This window comes from Rhinolophus sinicus, chromosome 8, assembly GCF_057876585.1.
Source record: "Rhinolophus sinicus isolate RSI-liver-muscle chromosome 8, RSI-T2T, whole genome shotgun sequence".
NCBI lineage: Eukaryota > Metazoa > Chordata > Mammalia > Chiroptera > Rhinolophidae > Rhinolophus > Rhinolophus sinicus.
The window spans coordinates 28,208,900-28,229,728 of record NC_142508.1 but is presented as its reverse complement, the minus strand read 5'-3'; the positions used below and the strand labels follow the sequence as shown (position 1 = coordinate 28,229,728).

At 34.8% G+C, this 20,829-nt stretch overlaps 1 protein-coding gene across 16 annotated transcripts in view; it reads left to right on the top strand.

Annotated features, from left to right (window-relative positions):
• FOXP2 (forkhead box P2) overlaps positions 1–20,829 on the top strand; it is a 612,246-nt gene that overhangs the window by 550,099 nt on the left and 41,318 nt on the right. For all 16 annotated transcript variants that reach the window (XM_074315705.2, XM_088799972.1, XM_074315704.2 and 13 more), the window contains 6 exons: positions 4,117–4,330; positions 6,033–6,137; positions 13,571–13,658; positions 15,273–15,356; positions 19,473–19,674; positions 20,702–20,778. In XM_074315705.2, the coding sequence (XP_074171806.1) occupies positions 4,117–4,330; positions 6,033–6,137; positions 13,571–13,658; positions 15,273–15,356; positions 19,473–19,674; positions 20,702–20,778 (770 nt within the window). The remainder of the gene's footprint in view (positions 1–4,116; positions 4,331–6,032; positions 6,138–13,570; positions 13,659–15,272; positions 15,357–19,472; positions 19,675–20,701; positions 20,779–20,829) is intronic.

The following is a 20,829-nucleotide window of genomic DNA, read 5'->3' as shown; positions in this document are numbered from 1 at the left end:
AGGGTAACAGCACCAGCAGTATGAACAATACATGTCATGGAGAATTATTGTTGCCAGCTTAGTACTCAGTATGTCCTCAGTTTGTAACATGGGGGGAACATTTTCTTTGGGGTTTTGCCTGCTGAAACACCATCAGTGAGCAGAAGTAAAAATGTACATTTATTATTGCATGAATAAAACTTTGCAAAGTTACCTGTGAATGCTGTTAATTTTATGTATTAAAACTAACATAAATAAATAAATACATAGGGAAATATTAAAAGTGTGTTGAGTTAGTTTCTGATAAAATATAAAAAATATAAAAAGAGAGATTAAATTATATCATCTAATTGTTACAGAATTGTTTAGTGTGTTAGCATGCGTACATTAAAATATATTTAATTCCATTTAGGCCATAAGACTTGAAATTCAAGTTCTGTTTGTCAATTCGTTATATCTTGAGGGAAGACTAAAAAGCGGAATGTCAACTTTGCCACATTAAAATTTTGTGATGAGGAATACTGAGAGATTATTGTTTTGTAGTAGAATATCAAACTTTCAAAATTCAGCCTAGAAAAATCTTAATATTAAAATCATAGTAGGAATTTCTTTTATATCAAATGTATTCCTGTTTCCCAGAAGTTTCTTCTTTGGTAGTGATATCTGCTTGTCTCAGTTTCAGCCAAACAGCAATTTTCATTCCCCGTAATTCAGCATTTGGACAAAATGTATATTCGGTGCACCTCTCATTAAACATACATTTTAAAGATGGGCATTGTACCTATAGGTTATAGTAGGCCCCGGGTCATATATAAATCAATAATATGTTAGGTTTGGCACATTATATATGAACACATAGATCTCTGAAGGATAGCCCAGAAACTGGAATAATGGTTACCTCTGGAGTGGAGAACTGGGCACCCAAAGTCAGGGCTGGTAGGGAAATTTAATTTTGCAATGTATACCCTCCTCTGTGATTTAATTATTTTGGCCATGTGTATATACTAGTTTTTCAAAATATAAAACCTAATACAAAAAGTAAAAATTACATGCTAATATTTCAATAATTCAAATTACTGAATATCAAATTGGTTCAATAAAATATATGGATGCTATAAATACTTCTACCAAAATTTGCTTTTAGTACTTTTAACTGTAAGCAACCCTAGAAAATAAGCAGAGTATTAGTAAAGAAGTTAATTAAAAATTCACAGTATACTTACCTTATATCATAATGTATAAAATGTTTTTATTTAATATTAAAAACTAATTATTGGACATAGAAAATGAAAGGGCATTGAAAGAACTTTTTTAGTTTTGAGTGTGACAGAGCTGCTAATGTAATTTTTACCAATAATTAAAACCATTGAAATTTTTAAACCTATGTGCCCCGAGGATATGTAATCTAGATATGAATTATCAAATTTTAATTAATTCTTAGCACAGTGTATGGCACCCAGTAGTTACTGCACAAACTGACTACAAGATTAAATAATTATTTAATTGCTTTATCTATGGTATTATATGCAATTTGGTTAGGAATTCATCTTTTCATTTATTCAACTCCTGGAAAAACTAACCTTTTAATGCTGTTTTGCAGTACTGGCAGTGAAGAACAAGCCCGAGTCATCATCCAAAAGTAAAATAGGGTTTCTCAATTTTGTGTGGTCATGGAATTTTTTAATTAGATCATTATGAAACTTTTTAGCACTAGTATGTATATATCCTTAAAATATATGATTAGGAGAATTGCATAATCTTCACTTAAGGCTTTAAGTTGACTGTTACTCCATGGTGGTCTAGTGCACTGATTTCCAGATTATGCTGGCCAGCACACTAGTGTTCTGGTCAGCTAAACAGATCTTTTAAGTAACACACATTAAGCTTTCACTCACTGCAGGCACTCCCCAGGTACTGGGGAGAAAACAGTGAAGAAAACAGACAAAAATCTCTGCCAACACAAAGCTTACATGTTAGTGTAGAAGACAGACATTAAATAGAGTAAAATATAAAGTGATAAGCACTAAGTAGAAAACTTCTAATGTAAGGATAGGAAGAAATAAAACACCGGTAAGACATGGGAGGAGTTGAACTTGTAGACGGTGGCCAGGGAAGCGGATGTGTGAATGATGACCTGAAAATGGGAGGGGCCTCTGCTGTGTATGACCTCTAGGGCAAGTTACTCGACTTCTCTGTGCCTCAGTGTCCTCATCTCTAAACGGGGACAATAACAACAGCAGCAGCAATCATGTGTTGGGGTGTTAGATTAGTTATCATATGTGAAGCCCTCAGAAAAGTGACTGGCATGTCAGAAGCACTATGTATCTGTTGAATAAAAAAGAGACAAGAAACGTAGTAGAGAAGTGAGTTGGGGCCATGGGGGGCTGTATAAATAGGAGCTTCGTTTGAACTTGGAAGCTTTGAGAAATCTGTCAAGGTTATAAATAGGCAGCCTACAATCCAAGGGAGGGGTCTGGGCTGGCGATCACTTAATGGGTCCTAGGCCTGTGTCTAGTATTTAAGACTAAAATGAATTAGTGTAATTGCTGAAAGGGTTCGTTGTTATTTTTTCCCCTCAAATATATTTGTAAAACACTGAGTTATAAAAAGAGACTCGTTTTCTTTGTTCCTAGACATCTCGGAACCGTTCTACATGCTAACGTGAGTCAGAAGGGTCCCAGGCAGAGACCACAGACTGCCTAGATCTGGTAGACTGACAGTGTTTAGAAGTGTACCATTCCATAGAACACAGTGCAGGCGATACTGAACTTGTTATATTACTGCTGGAAAAATAAGTTAATTCTTGCAAATCACCATTACTTCCAAACTCACACAACGTGCAAAACTGTACAAAATTGATAGGCTAGTTGTTTCATATTCATAGTTTTGCATCCATAGAAAAGAGCTAAGCAAATTGTAGATGTGAAAACATTGTCTCTTGAGTAATGTGATAGTTGACTTTTAACAATTTCCCCCCAAATTATCTACATATTGGAATCATCATGGAGCATCATCTGTAAAATATAATGATTTCTAACTTTAGGTGAGGTTAATTGAGATTGTGAATGGAAAGCACCAGGATAGATGCTCAATAAATGACAGCAATTATAGTTACAGATGCAGTTCCCCTGCATATCTTTATTCAGTCATTTTCATATTTTCAATACAATATTTTAACATAAAGGTATTCAAGTCAGACTGCCTGGATTTAAATCACAGCTTTATTGCATATAAGATTTGTGACCTTGGATACTTTTTTGAATAATAAAAATATCAGCTCCATTGGATTATAATGAGGATTAAAGAGCACAAGATGTATGAAGACTATATGAAAACACAGTATTGGCACATATAAATACTATTTTATAAGTCAAATACTGTAAACAATAGTCTCTCAATTCCTTGTTTGAAAGTTATAGTTAAAAGCTAAAGGATTGTGTCTAGCTTTTTTATTTTCATTCTTCATAAATCAGGTAAATTTGCATAATCTGAAGCAGGGAGTTTTTTTAAATAAGTAGTGGATTTATTCTATCAGTCATAAAATGAAGAAGTTTAGATATTATCTGCTTAATTGATCCATGTAGTTAAGCATATTGGGTTTTTCAGGACCTCAAAAGAAAATCTAATTGTTTCATTTCCCTCTCTGAGAAATACCAAAATAACCAGATAGTTGTCAAATCAAGTTTTGTTTTGAGTTGAATGTTTACTATAGTTCCCTGACATTTTTGTTGCTTTCCTTACTTCTTTTTTTCTTTTCATTTGTCTTGATATGTCTTATTTCCAAATCTATTTCTCTTTCACTTCCTCACTGATGAAACTTAATACTAGCAGTAAGTAAAATCTACTGTTGAAAGTTGAATGGTTTAATTTTCAGATGAAACTTGCTGGATTTTTCTATTAATCCTTGATATTTTACTGAACACTATTATTCCTAGTATTATTTCCAAATTGGTACTTTTTAGCAAATAAATGATTTTCAAGAGAAAGGCAATGGTGCTGATGGTATAAAGTGGCTTATTGTATATTAATTATGCTGGTAATATCACTTTTATTACTGGCCTCAATCCAGTACTAACTCTAATCTCATTACATGAACTTTGCCTTGTTATATTAGTGGGGCTTTCTTTCATTTTATAGCTGGCTTAAGTCCTGCTGAGATTCAGCAGTTGTGGAAAGAAGTGACCGGAGTTCACAGCATGGAAGACAATGGCATCAAACATGGAGGGCTGGACCTCACGACCAACAACTCCTCCTCGACTACCTCCTCCACCACTTCCAAAGCGTCACCGCCGATACCCCATCATTCCATAGTGAATGGACAGTCTGCAGTTCTCAGTGCAAGGCGAGACAGGTAAATCTCCTGAGATTTACTCTATATTGATCTATCACAAAATTTTACCTTCACCATTGATAAAAGTCAAAATTAAAATTTCCACTTCACAGGCAAAATGTGTAAAACAGCGAATTAAATGGAAACCTTTAGATTATTTATTGTATAAATTATTTTTTCATTACAAAAAGCAGTTCAAATACTAGCAGTTTGATGGGTACAGTGGGAATTTGCCTGAAGAAAGTTATTTTTTCATAGGTGTATGTGGACTTATTGTATCAATATATTTTATGACTAAGATGTTGTGATTAACCTGAATGCTATGAGAACATTTTACCATTTTTTTACTTAGCCAGTTTCAAATAAAGATGCATATATATTCCCCTTAATATATGTTTCACACATGTGTTTAGAAATTAGAGAATATATATGATGGAATATATAAATATGATGGAATTTATAAATTTAAATTAATAAAAATATTTATTTCTAAAAAATTTATGGTGGTAACTTTTTGAATAAATTTGCCTCAAAAATCCATAAATAAAAAAGTATTTGATTTCAGTTACCAACACTGAGTTCATAATGTTAGATAGTTTTTCAACTCACTGTTTTATTTTAGTTGCATGAAGACTGCCTTTGTAAGAGGAGCACCCATGTACTTTTGTCCATTTAATCCCATTTATTCAGACACATGGTTATCTAATCAAGTCCTTTAAAGTAATTTACGTAAGATATATAAACTAAAATACTGCTCAACATGAAAAATATGTTTTTAAAGGCTGAAACCATAGTGTAGGATTTCTTAACAAAGTGCCTGAGGCTCATATGATACATATCTCTAAACTTCAAATTTAAGTGTAGTAGAATGATAATATTTTGGTATATAATATGAATATCAGCCTAGCTGCAACTAATTCTTTCTCATAAACAAGTTTTTTTCAAAGATATTTAATTACAACACAGTTTAAAATAGAATGTTACAATTTGGTGATGTTTCCAGTTTTCATTTGAGTACCATGAAAATTTTTTCTTATTAGTTTGCATTATTATAAAATGGTACGCCTCTGAATGCTTTCACACTGTTGTTTTAATTGAAATTAATTTGATGATTATATATTTCAGAAGTTGGTTAATTTCTCTAGGATCTTTCTCTCTGATATAATACTCACTTATCAAAAGTCTGTAATAATTATAGAAGGATATAGCTAATGAACACTGTTCCAAAGTAGTATTTTTTAAATGAATATATATAGTTACTAATATATATAGTTCACATATGTATATATATATATATATTAAACAATTTAAATGATCCTGAAGGTCCATGTCTTCTTTTAAAGAGAGCATTTCAAAAATCTTATTACTCTCTTAGAAATAGTTTTCTTTTTTTCACTTGACCACATAAGAATATATATTTTTTATTTAGAGGTGAATGTTACATTAAGGTCATATGGCAGGATTAGCATATGATATTATACAGTCCTCTTAGTTTTCATCCTTTATTAACAGTCATCTTTGGCTCTATTTCTCCTCTAATTGGAACATCATCTAGCCTTGGCAGTTGAACTATTCAATAGAACGATTAAATTTTTCTGACTGCTCTGAGCTGAATTGACCTGTTTTGACCTGTTTGTCACTGATCGTAACCTGACAGGCGCTTGCAGCCTGCAACGATTATGGCTTTTTGAGATGAATCTGATGCCATGTTCTTTTGCTACAGCTCGTCACACGAGGAGCCTGGGGCCTCCCACACTCTCTATGGCCATGGAGTTTGCAAATGGCCAGGCTGTGAAAGCATTTGTGAAGATTTTGGACAGTTTTTAAAGTAGGTTTTTAACTTCTTTTTAGGGGAGGGAGTGGAATATATTGGAGTTTTAGGCACGTTGTTGTAAATAAACCAAAGGAAGCTAAAGGAGGAAAGTAAAGGTCCATAGTGAGGCCCACTCTAAATTTTCTGTGTGCTCCACCCAGTGTGTCAGCAAGGTCAGGCTAAGGAGGTCAACTCTTCTTTACCTTTTCGTGAGAATGTGTACACATCATTCAATACAGGTTTTTGAATGTTTGAAAAATATTAGCCTACTGTAAGAGAGTCATTAAAAATTGGGAGATATGTTTGCAAGGTTCACTTAAATTTCAAGTTTTCAATAAAAATTTGAAGTAAAATCATGTGAAGAGTCATAATATATATATATATATATATATATATATATATATATATATGAAACAGACATATCTTATATGTTTACTTTTTTAAATTGCAGACTTTATATTCCATATTTTAAATAATGCTATTTAAAAATGGATGTTTAACAAGAATAGACAAATGAAGGTTGATAGAAGCTAAAGTTTTAAGATAACTATATTTCATCCATGTTGATACTTGGTGCCCTTGGAATCCTAAGGAAACATACATGGCTGTATGTTTGCATGATAGATTATATGGCTTCTCTATCTTAAAATCAAAACTTGGTGTATCCTTAATTTCTTCACAGAATGACATTTTTTTTTTTTTATTCTTAAGAGGTTCTTTTTCAAATGAGAATATGTGTCTTTCGTGAAACATTTTCCGTGCTCAATTCCAGTGTACAAGAGATATAAACACAGAGCTACAGATAGGTTTATGGAGATAAGTAACTTCACAGGCTGAGGCTCTTATGTTGTCATGGAGCAGCTAACAGGGTGAATGAACTCTTTCATGCTTCATCAACAATTAAGTTAATTAGCTCATTTGAAATTGCACTGCTTTGTTGCCAGGATGTTGGCAGAAACATCAAAAAGGTGTGTTTACAAATGGGAGACTACAGGGTATAGAGCAAAAGCACCTTCACAACAAGGCACGAGTACTTGGCATCATAATAACTTCATCACTGAATTAACAGTAAGACTTCCACAAGGATTTTTTTTAACCTTTTCTTGTTCCCGACCAATTAAAATAAAATTCACTTTCTATATTACTAAGGTTTTTTTAAACATCCTGAAATGAAACTGTGTACTCCTATTATACCAAAACAGTTGTAAACTACCATTTTGTTGGGTATGAAACTTATTCAACTGTTCTAAGCAGAGAGAGCATTTAAAATGTTAGGTAACTTTTCTAAAGTTTTCCTCTCGAGGAAAAATAGCATTTGTTAAAACAAAGACAGAATATATGGATATTAATTCTTTGAACCCCTAATTTCATATTTCGTCATTTGGATATGTTAGTCCTCATCAATCTGTTACATTATTCCTTATCATTAAGATTATTGAGAGTACCATTGCTACTCTTCCTTCAGTATGGTAACTTCAGCCATAGAACTAACCCAATCATTATATATTTTATTGCCTCAAGTTGCTCTTTCTGACAAAATTCAAAATAAATCTTTAAGAAAAATGTACACAGCTTTCCTTCAATGTGATTTCCTTTATAGCACCTACAAAGGGGCACCTCAAATACTTAGGCACCTCAAATACTTAGGTGTACTTTCATTAGTAACAAGCAGATAGATGAACAGGAACCTTCATTTACCCTCCATGGTTCTTTTTCATAATCATGCTAGTATTTTTTTAAAACTCAAAAATTACACTTAAAAAATAATTTCCTTTCAATTAAATATCAACTTTGGTTCAAAAGACTGACCATTTTTCCAACCCATTAACTTTATAGGGATGACAGAACAAATGACAGTAGATTTTTAGGCCTTTCTTTTTGTCCATTTTTGTTATGCTATGCTTTAGATTTCCTGATTCAAAGTCCTGTGATAATTTCTGTCAATAGAGTTAATACTGGTATACTGTACTGAAACGAAATATTAAGCAGACATATTTCCATACTGGTATTGTCTTTTTTCTTACAATGTGTGGGAAATTTGAAGACGAAAAGTAATAATTTTATTAAATTAATTTCAGTTATTCAGAAAAAAGTTTACTTAGTGACTGTGTGAAAAGTGAAATGAAGAAGGCATCACCACTAATATACATTTTCTGAGAAAGAAGATTTTCATTTTCTTTTGTACTTGTGGAGAGAATGGAGAGTCTTGGAACAAAAATGTTAAACAAGTCAAAAAGCTGTGAAAAAAATTTTTTAGCTCTCAGTTTTCTTGTTTATCTATTCACCAGAAATTTTATAGTATATTATAAAAGTTGTTTTGAGAAAATACTGTTGTGGCGTTTCTATTCCTAAAATTCACTAGAAATTAATTGTATAGCTTGAGCTTTACTTTGGTATCAGACAACCTATCCATTGGTTTGAAATAAAAGTAAACTACTATTATTACTATTTAGCCTGCAAATATTAAACAACAAAGGATGTATAAAATATATTGAGGGCCAAATTCCATTTATCACATTACATTCCCAAATTGGTAGAATTGCTCTCTATTTTTGCCCAGCACCAAATGAAAAGCCACCAGAAGACAGTTGTTTACATATAACACACATATTCTTAGTCATATACGTATGTATGTGTGTGTATATATATATATATATATATATATATATATATATATATATATATGTATACTTTAATATTCAATTAAAGTACGATTTTCTATTGACTAAAAAAACCTAAGGCTAAGTTAGAAACTGTTACTGGTAACAGCCAAGATGAAAGCAGAAAAATAAAAGATGAAGAAGAAAGTTCAGGCTAAAAAGGTGCTTAGGAAAATTTTTGAATTTTACTGTAAAGTAGGTGCTGACAGAAGCTAAACATTTTTCTGACCACTAATTGAAGGTCTCACTAGATCACTAAAACCTAAATCCTATTTCTTCATTACTGTCTTATAAATGTCAAAGTATAATAACATCTGACAAAACTTTAGTGCAGTTTGGCTGCAAAATTAATTATCATTCCACTGGACCTAAATCGGCTTCCATGTAGATGGCCTGACTTGCGGAGCTTAAACTCAAAAAGTTTACAATATAACTTTCCCGTTATCAGACGAGTGTTCTTGATGCCAGCAAACAAAACATGGTCTGAGATGCAGACAGACGCACTCTCTTTGAAGAACAAGAACGGTAGAATGATTAGTATCCATAAAAGTATCGGTCTAGAGTAATTAGTTGCTGATAAAGGCATTAGGTTTGTTTACCAAGGCTACGTTTTTTAAGGCTTGACACTGTATAAAGAGCAACAGAAAAGGTGGTGGAAACAGTTTATTCAATGGAAATTTGTTGTCTATTTTCTTGCTGCTGACAACTCTAAAAATTATGTTTTTACTTACTGTGTATTGTCTGTTTCTTTGTCTTTGACTAGTCAGCATGGCTACAAAATTATGACCTCAAGAAGGCATTCTCTGAACTTGTCAGAATATTGTTTCTTTTGGTGACAGTGCCCCCATCTCTCAAAACTAAGGCATCTCACATAATCAGCTAAATGAATAGTGACAGCTAACATTTTGTATTTAAACTCCTGTCAGTGTTTAAACATAAAAAGCTTGATGCAAAATAAATCAAACACCAGTGATATGCAAGTGAAACATTTTGTTAAAACGATCTCAGACATAGTTGGATTTAAATCTGATCCCCTTTTAGCTTATAAAATGCTATATACTTTAAATGAATTTGAGAAATCTAGAGGTTAAAATTGAGTTGCTAATCTGGGGTAGATATAATTGAAGTTACAACTTGCATTCATAACCTTAAAAGCTTCGTTAAAGACAATTGTGCATTAAATAAATTGGAAGGATCCTTTCCTACTTTTTGTCTTTCTGAAACGCTTTCTTAATTGTTTTTAGAAAGAATTTGATTGCCTATTTACGTTTTTCTCTAGTCCACACTACCTACCTAGCACACAGATTCAATGCAGTTTTGAAAGAACATCAGTCGACCACATCATTTATTCCATTTTGAAAACAAAAATCAATATACCTATAAAGTGACCCATAAATTAGAACTGGCTCACACAATGTTTGCTCAGTGCTGCCTTTCTGAAGGCACCCTTTGCATTTTTTCTTCACCTCTCTGTTTGAACTGCAGTCTCGGTAAGAGGCTCATTAGGGGACATTAGGGACTCAAGCTAACCAGAATTCCAGAGCTTGCTTTGCTCTTATTAATGCATAGTAGAGTAGAATGCATTTAAATATTTCATAGACATTCAGTAATTTGTGTGTAATCGCCTTGTTAGCAGAACAGTGGAAGGAGAACAGGCCTGTGAAATGGTGTTAGTGATTGCATGGGTAATTTACAGACCTTTGCCATCAGAAAGAGTATTATTGTTGGCTAGTACGAAGCTGTGAAATAGAACTACCAATAAGTAAAAAAAAAGAAACTTAATAAAGGTTTTGTAACAAGCATCTTCAGGGATAACAACCCTACTTGGGCCTTTTGAAACAGCTATAATTTATGACATAGGCAATATATCAAATGCATAAGATAGTATTATGGAGCATTCATATGAAAAGGGTATTTGCAACATTAGTTCCAACTTCCTGCAAGGGACATGATTAAATGATTAATGAAATGTCCCTTTGCATATGCATTTTGAAACAGCAATTAGGCACTGACTGAGAAAACCCACCAATCCTCTCATTTTTCAGTATTATTTCATTCTTGTTTTATAAATCATAGAGAATTTTTGAACAGCAATATGTAGTACCTGAGATAGTTATAAAAACATAAAAGAGAATAATTTGGGCACAAAATAGTCATAAATACATAAATTCATAATTTAATGTTAATATTCAGCCTATTTATTTAGTCTTATTGCATTGTATTTATATCCGACACTATTTCTGTACTTTGATTGGCATCATTAAGTAGGGGGAATGAATAGGCACTATTATTTTACATATCACTGGTAAACAATAGTGAGGAAAGGAGAAGGGAGATGTGGCAGAGGTATGTATGTGTTTTTCAAGTTCTCAGTAATCCACTGGAGGCTGTTCTATAAATGATCATTGAAGGGCTGCAAGCTAGCCTATAATTACAGGAAAGAAAGTGGCAGCTCTGGCATTTCATAACTATGTGTCCTCGAAAAGTGCTTTGTGAGTTTGTCACCAATGATAATTTAGATAGAGGCTCATTACTGAACATCACAACACTTTAAAAACCTTTCGCCTTCATACAGGAGAATAAAGGACTATTTTAATGGCAAGGTTCTTTTGTGTTCCACTGAAAAATTCAATCAAGACAAAACCTCATTGACTATTATTGTAGTCTACAGTCTCTATTCTAATAAAAGCTGCATAGATAAATTGAATAGGTCTCTAAGACCCAAATGTATAATGCAAACATTTTGTACTTTTTTTGATTCTTTAAATGTAGGACAATGATTATCACTAAGCAGTAAACAAGTATAAAAAACCTTTTTTAAAAGTGATTTCATGCAAAAATAAACAAGTTATACTGAATATATTTTCTTGCGAAGCTGTGTATTCTACTTATCTTGCTCCATCTACACCCTCATCTTTGTGTATAGCTGAAGCATTGTAGCTAAAGCATTTTTAAAAATATTCATCGTTTAGACTGATTGTGGAATAAATATATGCGTGTTCCCCAAGAGTCCATGGTGGAAAAAACCTTAAGAAAATACAACTATATTAAACTTTAAGAATACAACTACCATTATAGTACTGATAGAAAATTGTCTCATTGCTCATTACAATTTGGGGGGGAAAATCCTGAAAAACAATTTTAAATGTCCCATTAATTAGGAATCAGTGACACTTTACGTCATAAGCTAACTTCTGGTTTACTCTAACATTTCATGCCTCCTTTCTAGAAAATGTGATGAATTTTAGTTCTCATTCCAGTTCGATTCCTAGCAGAACTGAACCAACGGCATGAGCATAGGGCAGGCAGGACAGTGGAAGTGCGTCTCCTGCACTTTAACCTCACACCTCAAATCTGATCCACCTTGCTCCTTTAGTCCACAGTTTCCTTTCAGCCAGGAATGACAACTGTGCCAAGATGCGTGGAGGTTTTGTTGTTATGATCAGTGAGGAGGTATTACAACGGACTGACATAATTTTTCCCAGGCAGGGGCAGACGGAACAAAGGTTTCTGATTGCTGACCCTAGATCTACTAACAAATAAAACTACTTATTTAAAAATTAGCTCTTTCTCAGAGACATCATTTTAGTTCTTCTTCACATGTGTTACATTTATGTCTGTTTATATAGTTTTCTCTGCTTCACCATTAATTTTAAGAAATATAGGTAAATAATTTGAATGGTCACAAAAACATATTTGTTGAGTTCTGTATACTTAAGGCTATACTAAACCTTTTAGGCTATTATATCATTCTAAATGATACTTGGGCCCAAAAGGATAAATACGTAAATTTTTTATTTAATTTTATGAATATTCTGTTCAATATTTCACTTATATACATTGATAAGAACATCTCTTAGATTGCTGCCTTAGTTTGCCCATTGGTGAAATAGACACACCAAAGGATATTGAATTATTTTATTATTTTTTTAATTTTAGGAGGCAGCAAATAAATTATAAATTACAAAGCACAAATTATTGGATATTTTCATGTTCATTGGAGATGCTGCTGTACTAAATTACTTTTGGTGTATTACCATATCACTCATTAAAGAGATCTTTTTAAACACTATGTAATAATAACAAATAATAATAATCGACTAATACATAATGGAGATCAGAGTATGATAATCAGAATGTCTAACCGTTCACCACTTTTATATAAGATTAGGATAGGTGTCTCCCAAATAGGACACTAGATGTGCATGTCAATCTTTTGCTTCTGAGGATCAGGATGTTTAATGTACTTTATTTATTAGTAACAGCAAGTGATCATTCTTCATAAGCATTGATGTCTCCATGGGATGACAATTTGCCACCTTTACATAACTCACAGCATATCCTAGTGAAATAGGAGATCGCTCACTAAATAACATCATAGGAACCACAAACTGTTTTAACAGAAATGAAATAGAGAATTGCCTTTGTTCTCTTTAGAATTACTTTTGGTTCATATATTTATAAGGTGCCCTTTAAAAAATGACATGAGAATATGAAATACATCTACTGATTTCTATTATTCTATAAATGGTTTGGGGAAAATATTTTTTTTTTGGTAATAACTGGGAAGCTTAGAGACAATGACATTTCCTGCGATCAGAAGGGTCTCTTTGCACTACATAAATAATCTTACTAAACACGTAAGCATATTTAACTTTTTGCTGTACAGTTTCAAGGTGTTCCTTTTTCCCACTGTGAAGGCAAACGTGGCTTCAGGGTGGCGCCTTGAAGGGGAGCGCGCACCACTGCGACAGACATTGAGTAACGCTCTGTTTTGTGTTTGTTCAGGCACCTTAACAACGAGCATGCGCTGGATGACCGAAGCACTGCCCAGTGCCGCGTGCAAATGCAGGTGGTGCAACAGTTAGAAATACAGGTTTGTCACATGCTCACCTAACGGACTCCTTTCTCAGGTTCTGGTGGGTCAACCTGGGGACCGGACGGGTCCTGGGTCTTTTAACACCATCCCTAATAGAAAGACATGGAATTTTAGATTGTTTGTAATGCCAGCAATCATTGATAAGTAGGAGTGGATTATTGTAGTTTAATGTACTTATCACATAGACTTATATAACCTTTAGACTACATCATATGCATTTGGATATCCCAAAAGAGTCAAATCTGACATTACCCTAATAGAGGTTACACCAGACCCCCCAACTGGATATGATTTTTATCGCAAAGACAGTTTCTACATGAGCTAATTTTGATTTTTTTCCCATTAGATTGCATAGTATAGCAATAAGTCTTTACAGCAGCATGCCTGTAATATAATACCCTGAGAAATCCATTTTTTTCTTTTCTACCTCTGGTGTATTTTTAATTAAAGAACTTAAAAAAAATTTTAAGACTTGTCTTTACTGGAGTAATGGCCAATCATTTATAATATCACAGACTGTAGTACATGTATCAAATGCTGCTAATTTTAAGTTAAAAAACATTTCAGTTAATATTGAAACAGAATTTGGCCAAAAATAAATAGCACTCATAAAACTGATCAGAAAACAATTATGTCACCATACATATCATTGGTATAACATTCTTTTTATGTTCTTATTAAACCTTTAAGGCTTTCTATAATATTTCATCTTAAAGGTTATTTTTTTTCTCAATCAAACCAATACTTTGTTTCATTTAAACATATTTATTTTTCTTCACACTTTACTACATCTTGAATTGTTTTAAATCTATCAAGTTGTAGCTTTTTACCAGAGAGCTGCTAAAAATATTTTATTTTGACTTGTAAAATAAAAAGCGTCATTACTGAAGTGTTTAAAAAGCTTTTTGTAAACCTGTTTACCATGTGTAAAAGGTAGAGTCAAACATAAGAATCCAGCTGATGGTGATACAGTCTGCAGTGTGACCAATTATGCCTTAGTTTTGTGTGTGCTGTGTCTGACTGATGGAACAGTAAGGTCCGTCTCTTGTAATGAGACCCAGTGCAAGTGTAGATGCCGAGTCTGTGGCAGAGTTCAGCGTTTCACACTGCCTGGTCTCTGTCACTCTATTGAATTAGATTGATGATGGCAGATTGCAGGGGGCACTAACTGGACCTCAGTGGGGATGCATGAAGTGTGTAGACAGTCCTGGCAGGCACTCTGCTTAGAGAACCCTTCACCCCTTCACAGCTGCTGGCACTCGTCCATGGCTAACAGTGTCCACAGGACTTTAAAGAGATACCATGGGCCTTCTAATTTATGGTTTCAGTAACTTGTTACTGTCGAGGCAACTGTGACCTCAATTCTCTTATTGACAAAAAGATGAAGTGTTATTTGTTTTGTCTGACCTTTTAACATAAGGAAAGCTATAAAAGTTTTCCCCTCCCTCCATCGCTAAAGTTGCATTTCCTCCCAGATGTTCCTACTGACACAGACTTTTATATGCAGGAATCATTACTCTGAGACAAGTTCAATGATAAGATGTATCACTGCAATAAAATGGCTGTATCAGTCATTTCGAAAATGCTTCTGATCTCACGCTTTCTTAACAGCTTTCTAAAGAACGTGAACGTCTTCAAGCAATGATGACCCACTTGCACATGCGACCCTCAGAGCCCAAACCGTCCCCCAAACCCGTAAGTGCAGATTGCTTTATAAACAGCAAATAGCTCTCCCCACATAACAGACTACGAAAATGAACAATTTAGTGACAGTTAGAAAACAATGAGTGTGATGAAAAATATGGCAATAAAATGAAAGGAAAATGCAATCGCTTGTCAAATTGTATGTTTCTTTTAGAGTAATGCTATCTTTTACAAAATCTATCCAATCTACACCATGGGTGACACTAAACAAACTATACCTATCAGTGCACAAATCACCGCCTTGAGGCTGAAGCCAGAGAGAATCTTTCGGTGATAGGTTTGCAGATACTTAAAGGAAACCCACTTTGAGCAACCTGAAAAGCAGTAACAGTACAAATCCCAATCAGAAAGGTATGTGGTTTGCCAAAAAGGCCTCAGATTGATCATAAGATACATATAAATAGATTTTTTAATCTAATATTTTGTCAAAAATGTCATAGTATTTTTAGTCAATTTTTTCCTGCTCTTTTGGTTGTTATTTCAGTAAAGGTGTATTTCACATATTGATATATTTTACCAGATAGTACAGATAGTGTTAATTTAGAGAGCTTATGGCAAAGGAAAATGGGTGATTATAGAAAATAGTAAGTGCAGTATCCCTCAAAAACATATGAGATTGAAGCACAACCTGATAATAAATACACTCAGACACACAGACTGTTGAAAATATACTTTGTCTCACTCAGCTAACGTTTACGCAGAAACTTAGATAATCACCCGGTGACTAATCTAATGAAAGTTTGTGGGGATACTTTTTAGAAAGTCCCCTGTGTAGCCTGATGATCAGTGAATGCCAGTTGTGCCTCTCCTGCCATTTCTTTAAGGAAAACAAACAGAATCATTGGGTTTTGTTGCAGAGGAGGAGATAAAGACAGACCACATTGTCTGAGTTTTCTCCTAGTGTCTCTGATATCACTCATCGGTTAATATTATTTAAAATTTACATTTTTGCATAAAGAATATATTTAAACACTGCTAACATACTGCCTCCGAGATATTAGGGTTTTCCCTTTGTGCTACATTTAAGTGTAGGATACTATAAATACATTTTTAATGGGAAGAAAAATGTATCTATCTTCTTGAATCTGACATGTTACTTTTAAAACTCTAGAATGTCTAAGATTTAATTAAAAAAATAAACTTTTGAGACTATTTTTGATCATGTGTTTATGACTTTTATCAATAAGATTTTTTCTCTCACTGCTTCTATAGAATAATGTAGATAATCACAAGCCAGAATAATTGTCTCATAAATCCATCAGGAATCTGCAGCTTGTTCTTTTCCAATTAATTATTCAATCAGTAAATTTTTTAAAACTCCAGCAGCATGGTTACATCTACACTAATAAAGAATTTTCAGCCTATAATCCAAAACAGAACCTGAATGAATAATGTAATTGAAGTATTACATTACATAAACCACACATGAAAGAATTGCTAATTGCGTTTGATGGTGGGCAATTAATACAGAATCTTAGATGAGCGATTTAAAATGAAACCACAGTTTAAAGTTCCCTTTGGAACCGGCGTTATCTGAAGTGGGGAACTGCACTCCTGGCCTCAAACTGGTTTGAAAGAAGAGTGGTCAATTCTCACACCCCTCAAAAAACCCTAAAATTTATACACTGTGCAAAAGGAGCTTCAAAATTGATATGATAGTAGAGATTTATGGTCTCATGTGCAGTGGCTCAGTGGAGACGGCCCACACATTTGATAAATATTAATAGCATGAATTTATTACCAGGGAGAAATGGGCTCTGTTGGTTCATCACTGCACCCTTAACAGCTATCAGTACATGAACACAAGCTGCAACCGCACTGTCTATTATATGACCCCATTTACTCTCTGAATGGTACTTCATTAAACGGTACCTTTTGGCCATGCTATGGATGGATGAAAATCAAAGTTATCGAGGCTGCGAGTCCTGAATAATGAGTTTCACCCAACCTTGACTATATTCAGATGAGCCGATGTGGCTAAGTGTTCATCTGGCTTTTACATGCTTCCCTTTAGTTAATAATAAATTCTATTTTACCCGTTTGTGATTGCACACCCACAAATACGGGATGTTTATTATTGCAGGCTAGCGGAATAAGTTACCGTAACATTGTAAACATGGGTAGTTTGTGTAGAGAAAGATGTGTATCTCCTGTTTTGAAAACTTTTTCCGTGTTCACCATACATTCAGTGTCCTGTCAAGTAGTCAGGACAGATCTTTCATTGATTTGCAATGTTGGCCTTTTTTTGGCTTCTGAATGTGCCATTTAATTCTGGTTTACAATTTCAGAAAGTGAATTTCTAACCAGTCGGCTGAGTGGTTTTGTGTGTATGTGTGTCTGTGTGTGTGTGTGTGTGTGTGTGTAAGTATGGGGAAGTGATTTGTCTTTTCTTTTTATAATTTTAACATACAGCTATGCAATGCTGATGATGTGGTCTAAATATGATGTTACTGGTTATCCATCCTGCTGTTGATCTTTTTAAAAAATCATCTGCAGCATCGCACACACAGATGCACGTGCGTCTTCCTGCATTTCTCAGGCTGTGCAGAGGTGCTTCTGTGCATCCTGGGCAAGCTTACACCAATGGCTTTGTAAACGTATTAAATACAGCATTTAGTAGCATTATCTCGGCTTTTATTTATGTACGTAACAAAGAATTCCCAGCCCTGGCTGCTGGCTTAGAGTGCGAACAGAGTAACAGTTTGTGGTTTATTGGGAACAGATGCACTTGGGGATGCCTTCAGGGTGCCAGTCGTTATTATTAGACTGCTCATGTGCTTCTTCTGGCTGCTGCCCAAGAAAGAACAATTAGCTGGCATATGTTAATTTTTGTTTCCCTAACAAATCTCTCTACTGACTAAATGTGTAAAACAAATCCACAAAGAAAGATCAATCAATGCTGTACACATCATTTTCTCCCCATTAAAAAAAGGTTTATCTTAAGAAGTGTATTTGGGATTTGAAAAAGCAGGTGTTCCTAAATTATATACAAAAGCTGAATATTCTCTATTTAGCCACTCGGCAGTTACTTCCTATAGAAGCGAACAATTAAAACTAGTTTTCTTGCTTGTTGTATAGATTGCTATACAAAATGAGAGGTCCATAGATCACATCTCTTATGCATACCATTTAAATATGTGGCAGAAATCTTTTTATGTGCTGCCCTGCGTAACAATTTTGCTAATTGGATGCTATTTATGACAAAAGATGTGTGGTAAATATGACAGAGGTGAGATAAGTTTTCTGATAATGACGAGCAGGGCCTTTCTGAGGGGAGTAATGAAGGGCATACTGGTAAACAGCTTGCACACATTCTCACCTTTTTCCTTTTTTCTACCCTGACACCCACTTTCCAGGGTACATCAGCATTAAGTGACACTGTAATCATAAATTGAAAATGATACTTCCAGAGGAATTGGCAAACTTGACATTTCATTATATTTGTTAACACATGCCACAAATGATTGTTAGTGAGGAAATTCCATTTCCCTCTCTCCATCTCCAATCAGATTTAATTTGAAAATTTTCAGCCTCCTCTGGCTAATTTGCAATTAAGACAATTTTGTTTGAATATGTAGTAATGTCATTACCATTCCACCAAATTAGCAAGGAGACTAAAGGTCAGTGTAAAATTTTCCAGCTGGCTGGAGCCTCTCAGCTGAGATTTGGGACTATGGAAAAAAATTCTGGCAGCAACAGAATAGCAACTTACTTTAAGTCCTGTTGGTTGAAAATATTGCATCCTTCGTTATTGCGTGGTTATTGTTGCTTCAGGGGGCTACACCTGTTTAACCACAGGGGCAGTCAATATTCAGCAGTGGGCTTGTATTTAAGGAAATACAGTCCCGCTGAAGTCTGGTAGGACAAGAAGGAGTTAGTCCTAAGTAACATTGCTGTAGATTATTAGATAACCTCTAACAGCATCGTCTAATTAGAGTTCTTATGATACAATTTCATCCTGTAATTAGCTGAGATTGGCTGCTTCCTTTTGCAGCTTATTAGTGGCAACACAGCTGTAGAAGTGACTCCACTCTCATTTGTCAAACCTTTTTAAGTCTTTTTCTCTTGTCTCTACCTTTTTCCTGCCCTTCTCTTGGGCCTTTGCAGCTAAATCTGGTGTCTAGTGTCACCATGTCGAAGAACATGTTGGAGACATCCCCACAGAGCTTACCTCAAACCCCTACCACACCAACGGCCCCAGTCACCCCGCTTACCCAGGGAGCCTCAGTAATCACCCCAGCCAGTGTGCCCAATGTGGGAGCCATACGAAGGCGGCATTCAGACAAATACAACATTCCCATGTCATCAGGTAGGATATGAACGCTCAGTAGAGCTCTTTTACTTTGGGAGAGGAAAGCTGGAGCTGGAACAACTTACAGGAGCCATTCCCGAGTCTTGATTTACGGAGTGGTAATTGTTTCATTCCTGGTAAATGCGGATGGGGCGATTCCCTAAGCACGTGGTGATGAGCTGTTCGGAATGGTTGTTCAGGGAGGAAAGCTCTCCCCAGTAGAGACAGTGCAAGATGTGTTATCTGGAGAGCCCACATGATCACCTGGATTCAACAAGATCTTTTGATCTCCATGGGAAGACTATAGCGATACAGCACCTGTGAAGAACGCTATGTACTAAGAGCCTTTAAAAGGACGTCAGAAGCACGCTGCTTTCTGCCAGGCAGTGCGGGTACTGCCTAAGTGGAACCCTAGACAGCCCCTAATGCCTACCCGCCACTTTGCCTGAGATGCAATGAGAGACGAAGTTTGCATGGGATCCAAATTTACTTCCTCTCTCTTTGGCACCCTTCTCCCTTCTCCCCCGACCCCCACCCACGCCCGGGCAATTGGGTAATCCCAGTCACACACTGTAACTGTTGTTCACCCAGAGCCCCATTCTACCAAAAGTGAAGTTATTTTCAACATGGGCACTTGTGAGTGTTTTGTTTCCTTTGTTAGAGGGCCACAGGTACCGAGAGACGAACCTGTGGTTCTTTTAAGAAGTATTAGATGAGAAAAGCGAAATTATGGCAGGGAGGAAAAAATCCATGTAAGAACATGCCTGAATCATTGGTTTAAGAGGACCTGGCTGTTGGAAAAATCCTCAGGCCAGCTGGTCACATGTTCTGAAAGTCCTGCAAACAACCAGGGACGCTTCATTTGCACTTCACGTCAGAAATGGCCTTTTCCATATAATTCAATTCCACTGTCATGCTTTGTGCTTTCACTAGTCAGTGGCTTTCTCACTGAATCACTTCACCAATACTAGGGGAAAATATGAAAAATCAATTATGTAGAATGTGAATTATTAGTAGAATTAACACCTCGTTTTTATTTTTGTAGAGATTGCCCCAAACTACGAATTTTATAAAAATGCAGATGTCAGACCTCCATTCACTTATGCAACTCTCATAAGGCAGGTAAGTAGAAGGAAAATTAACTTTGCCTGATTAAATTAAAATTCATTAATG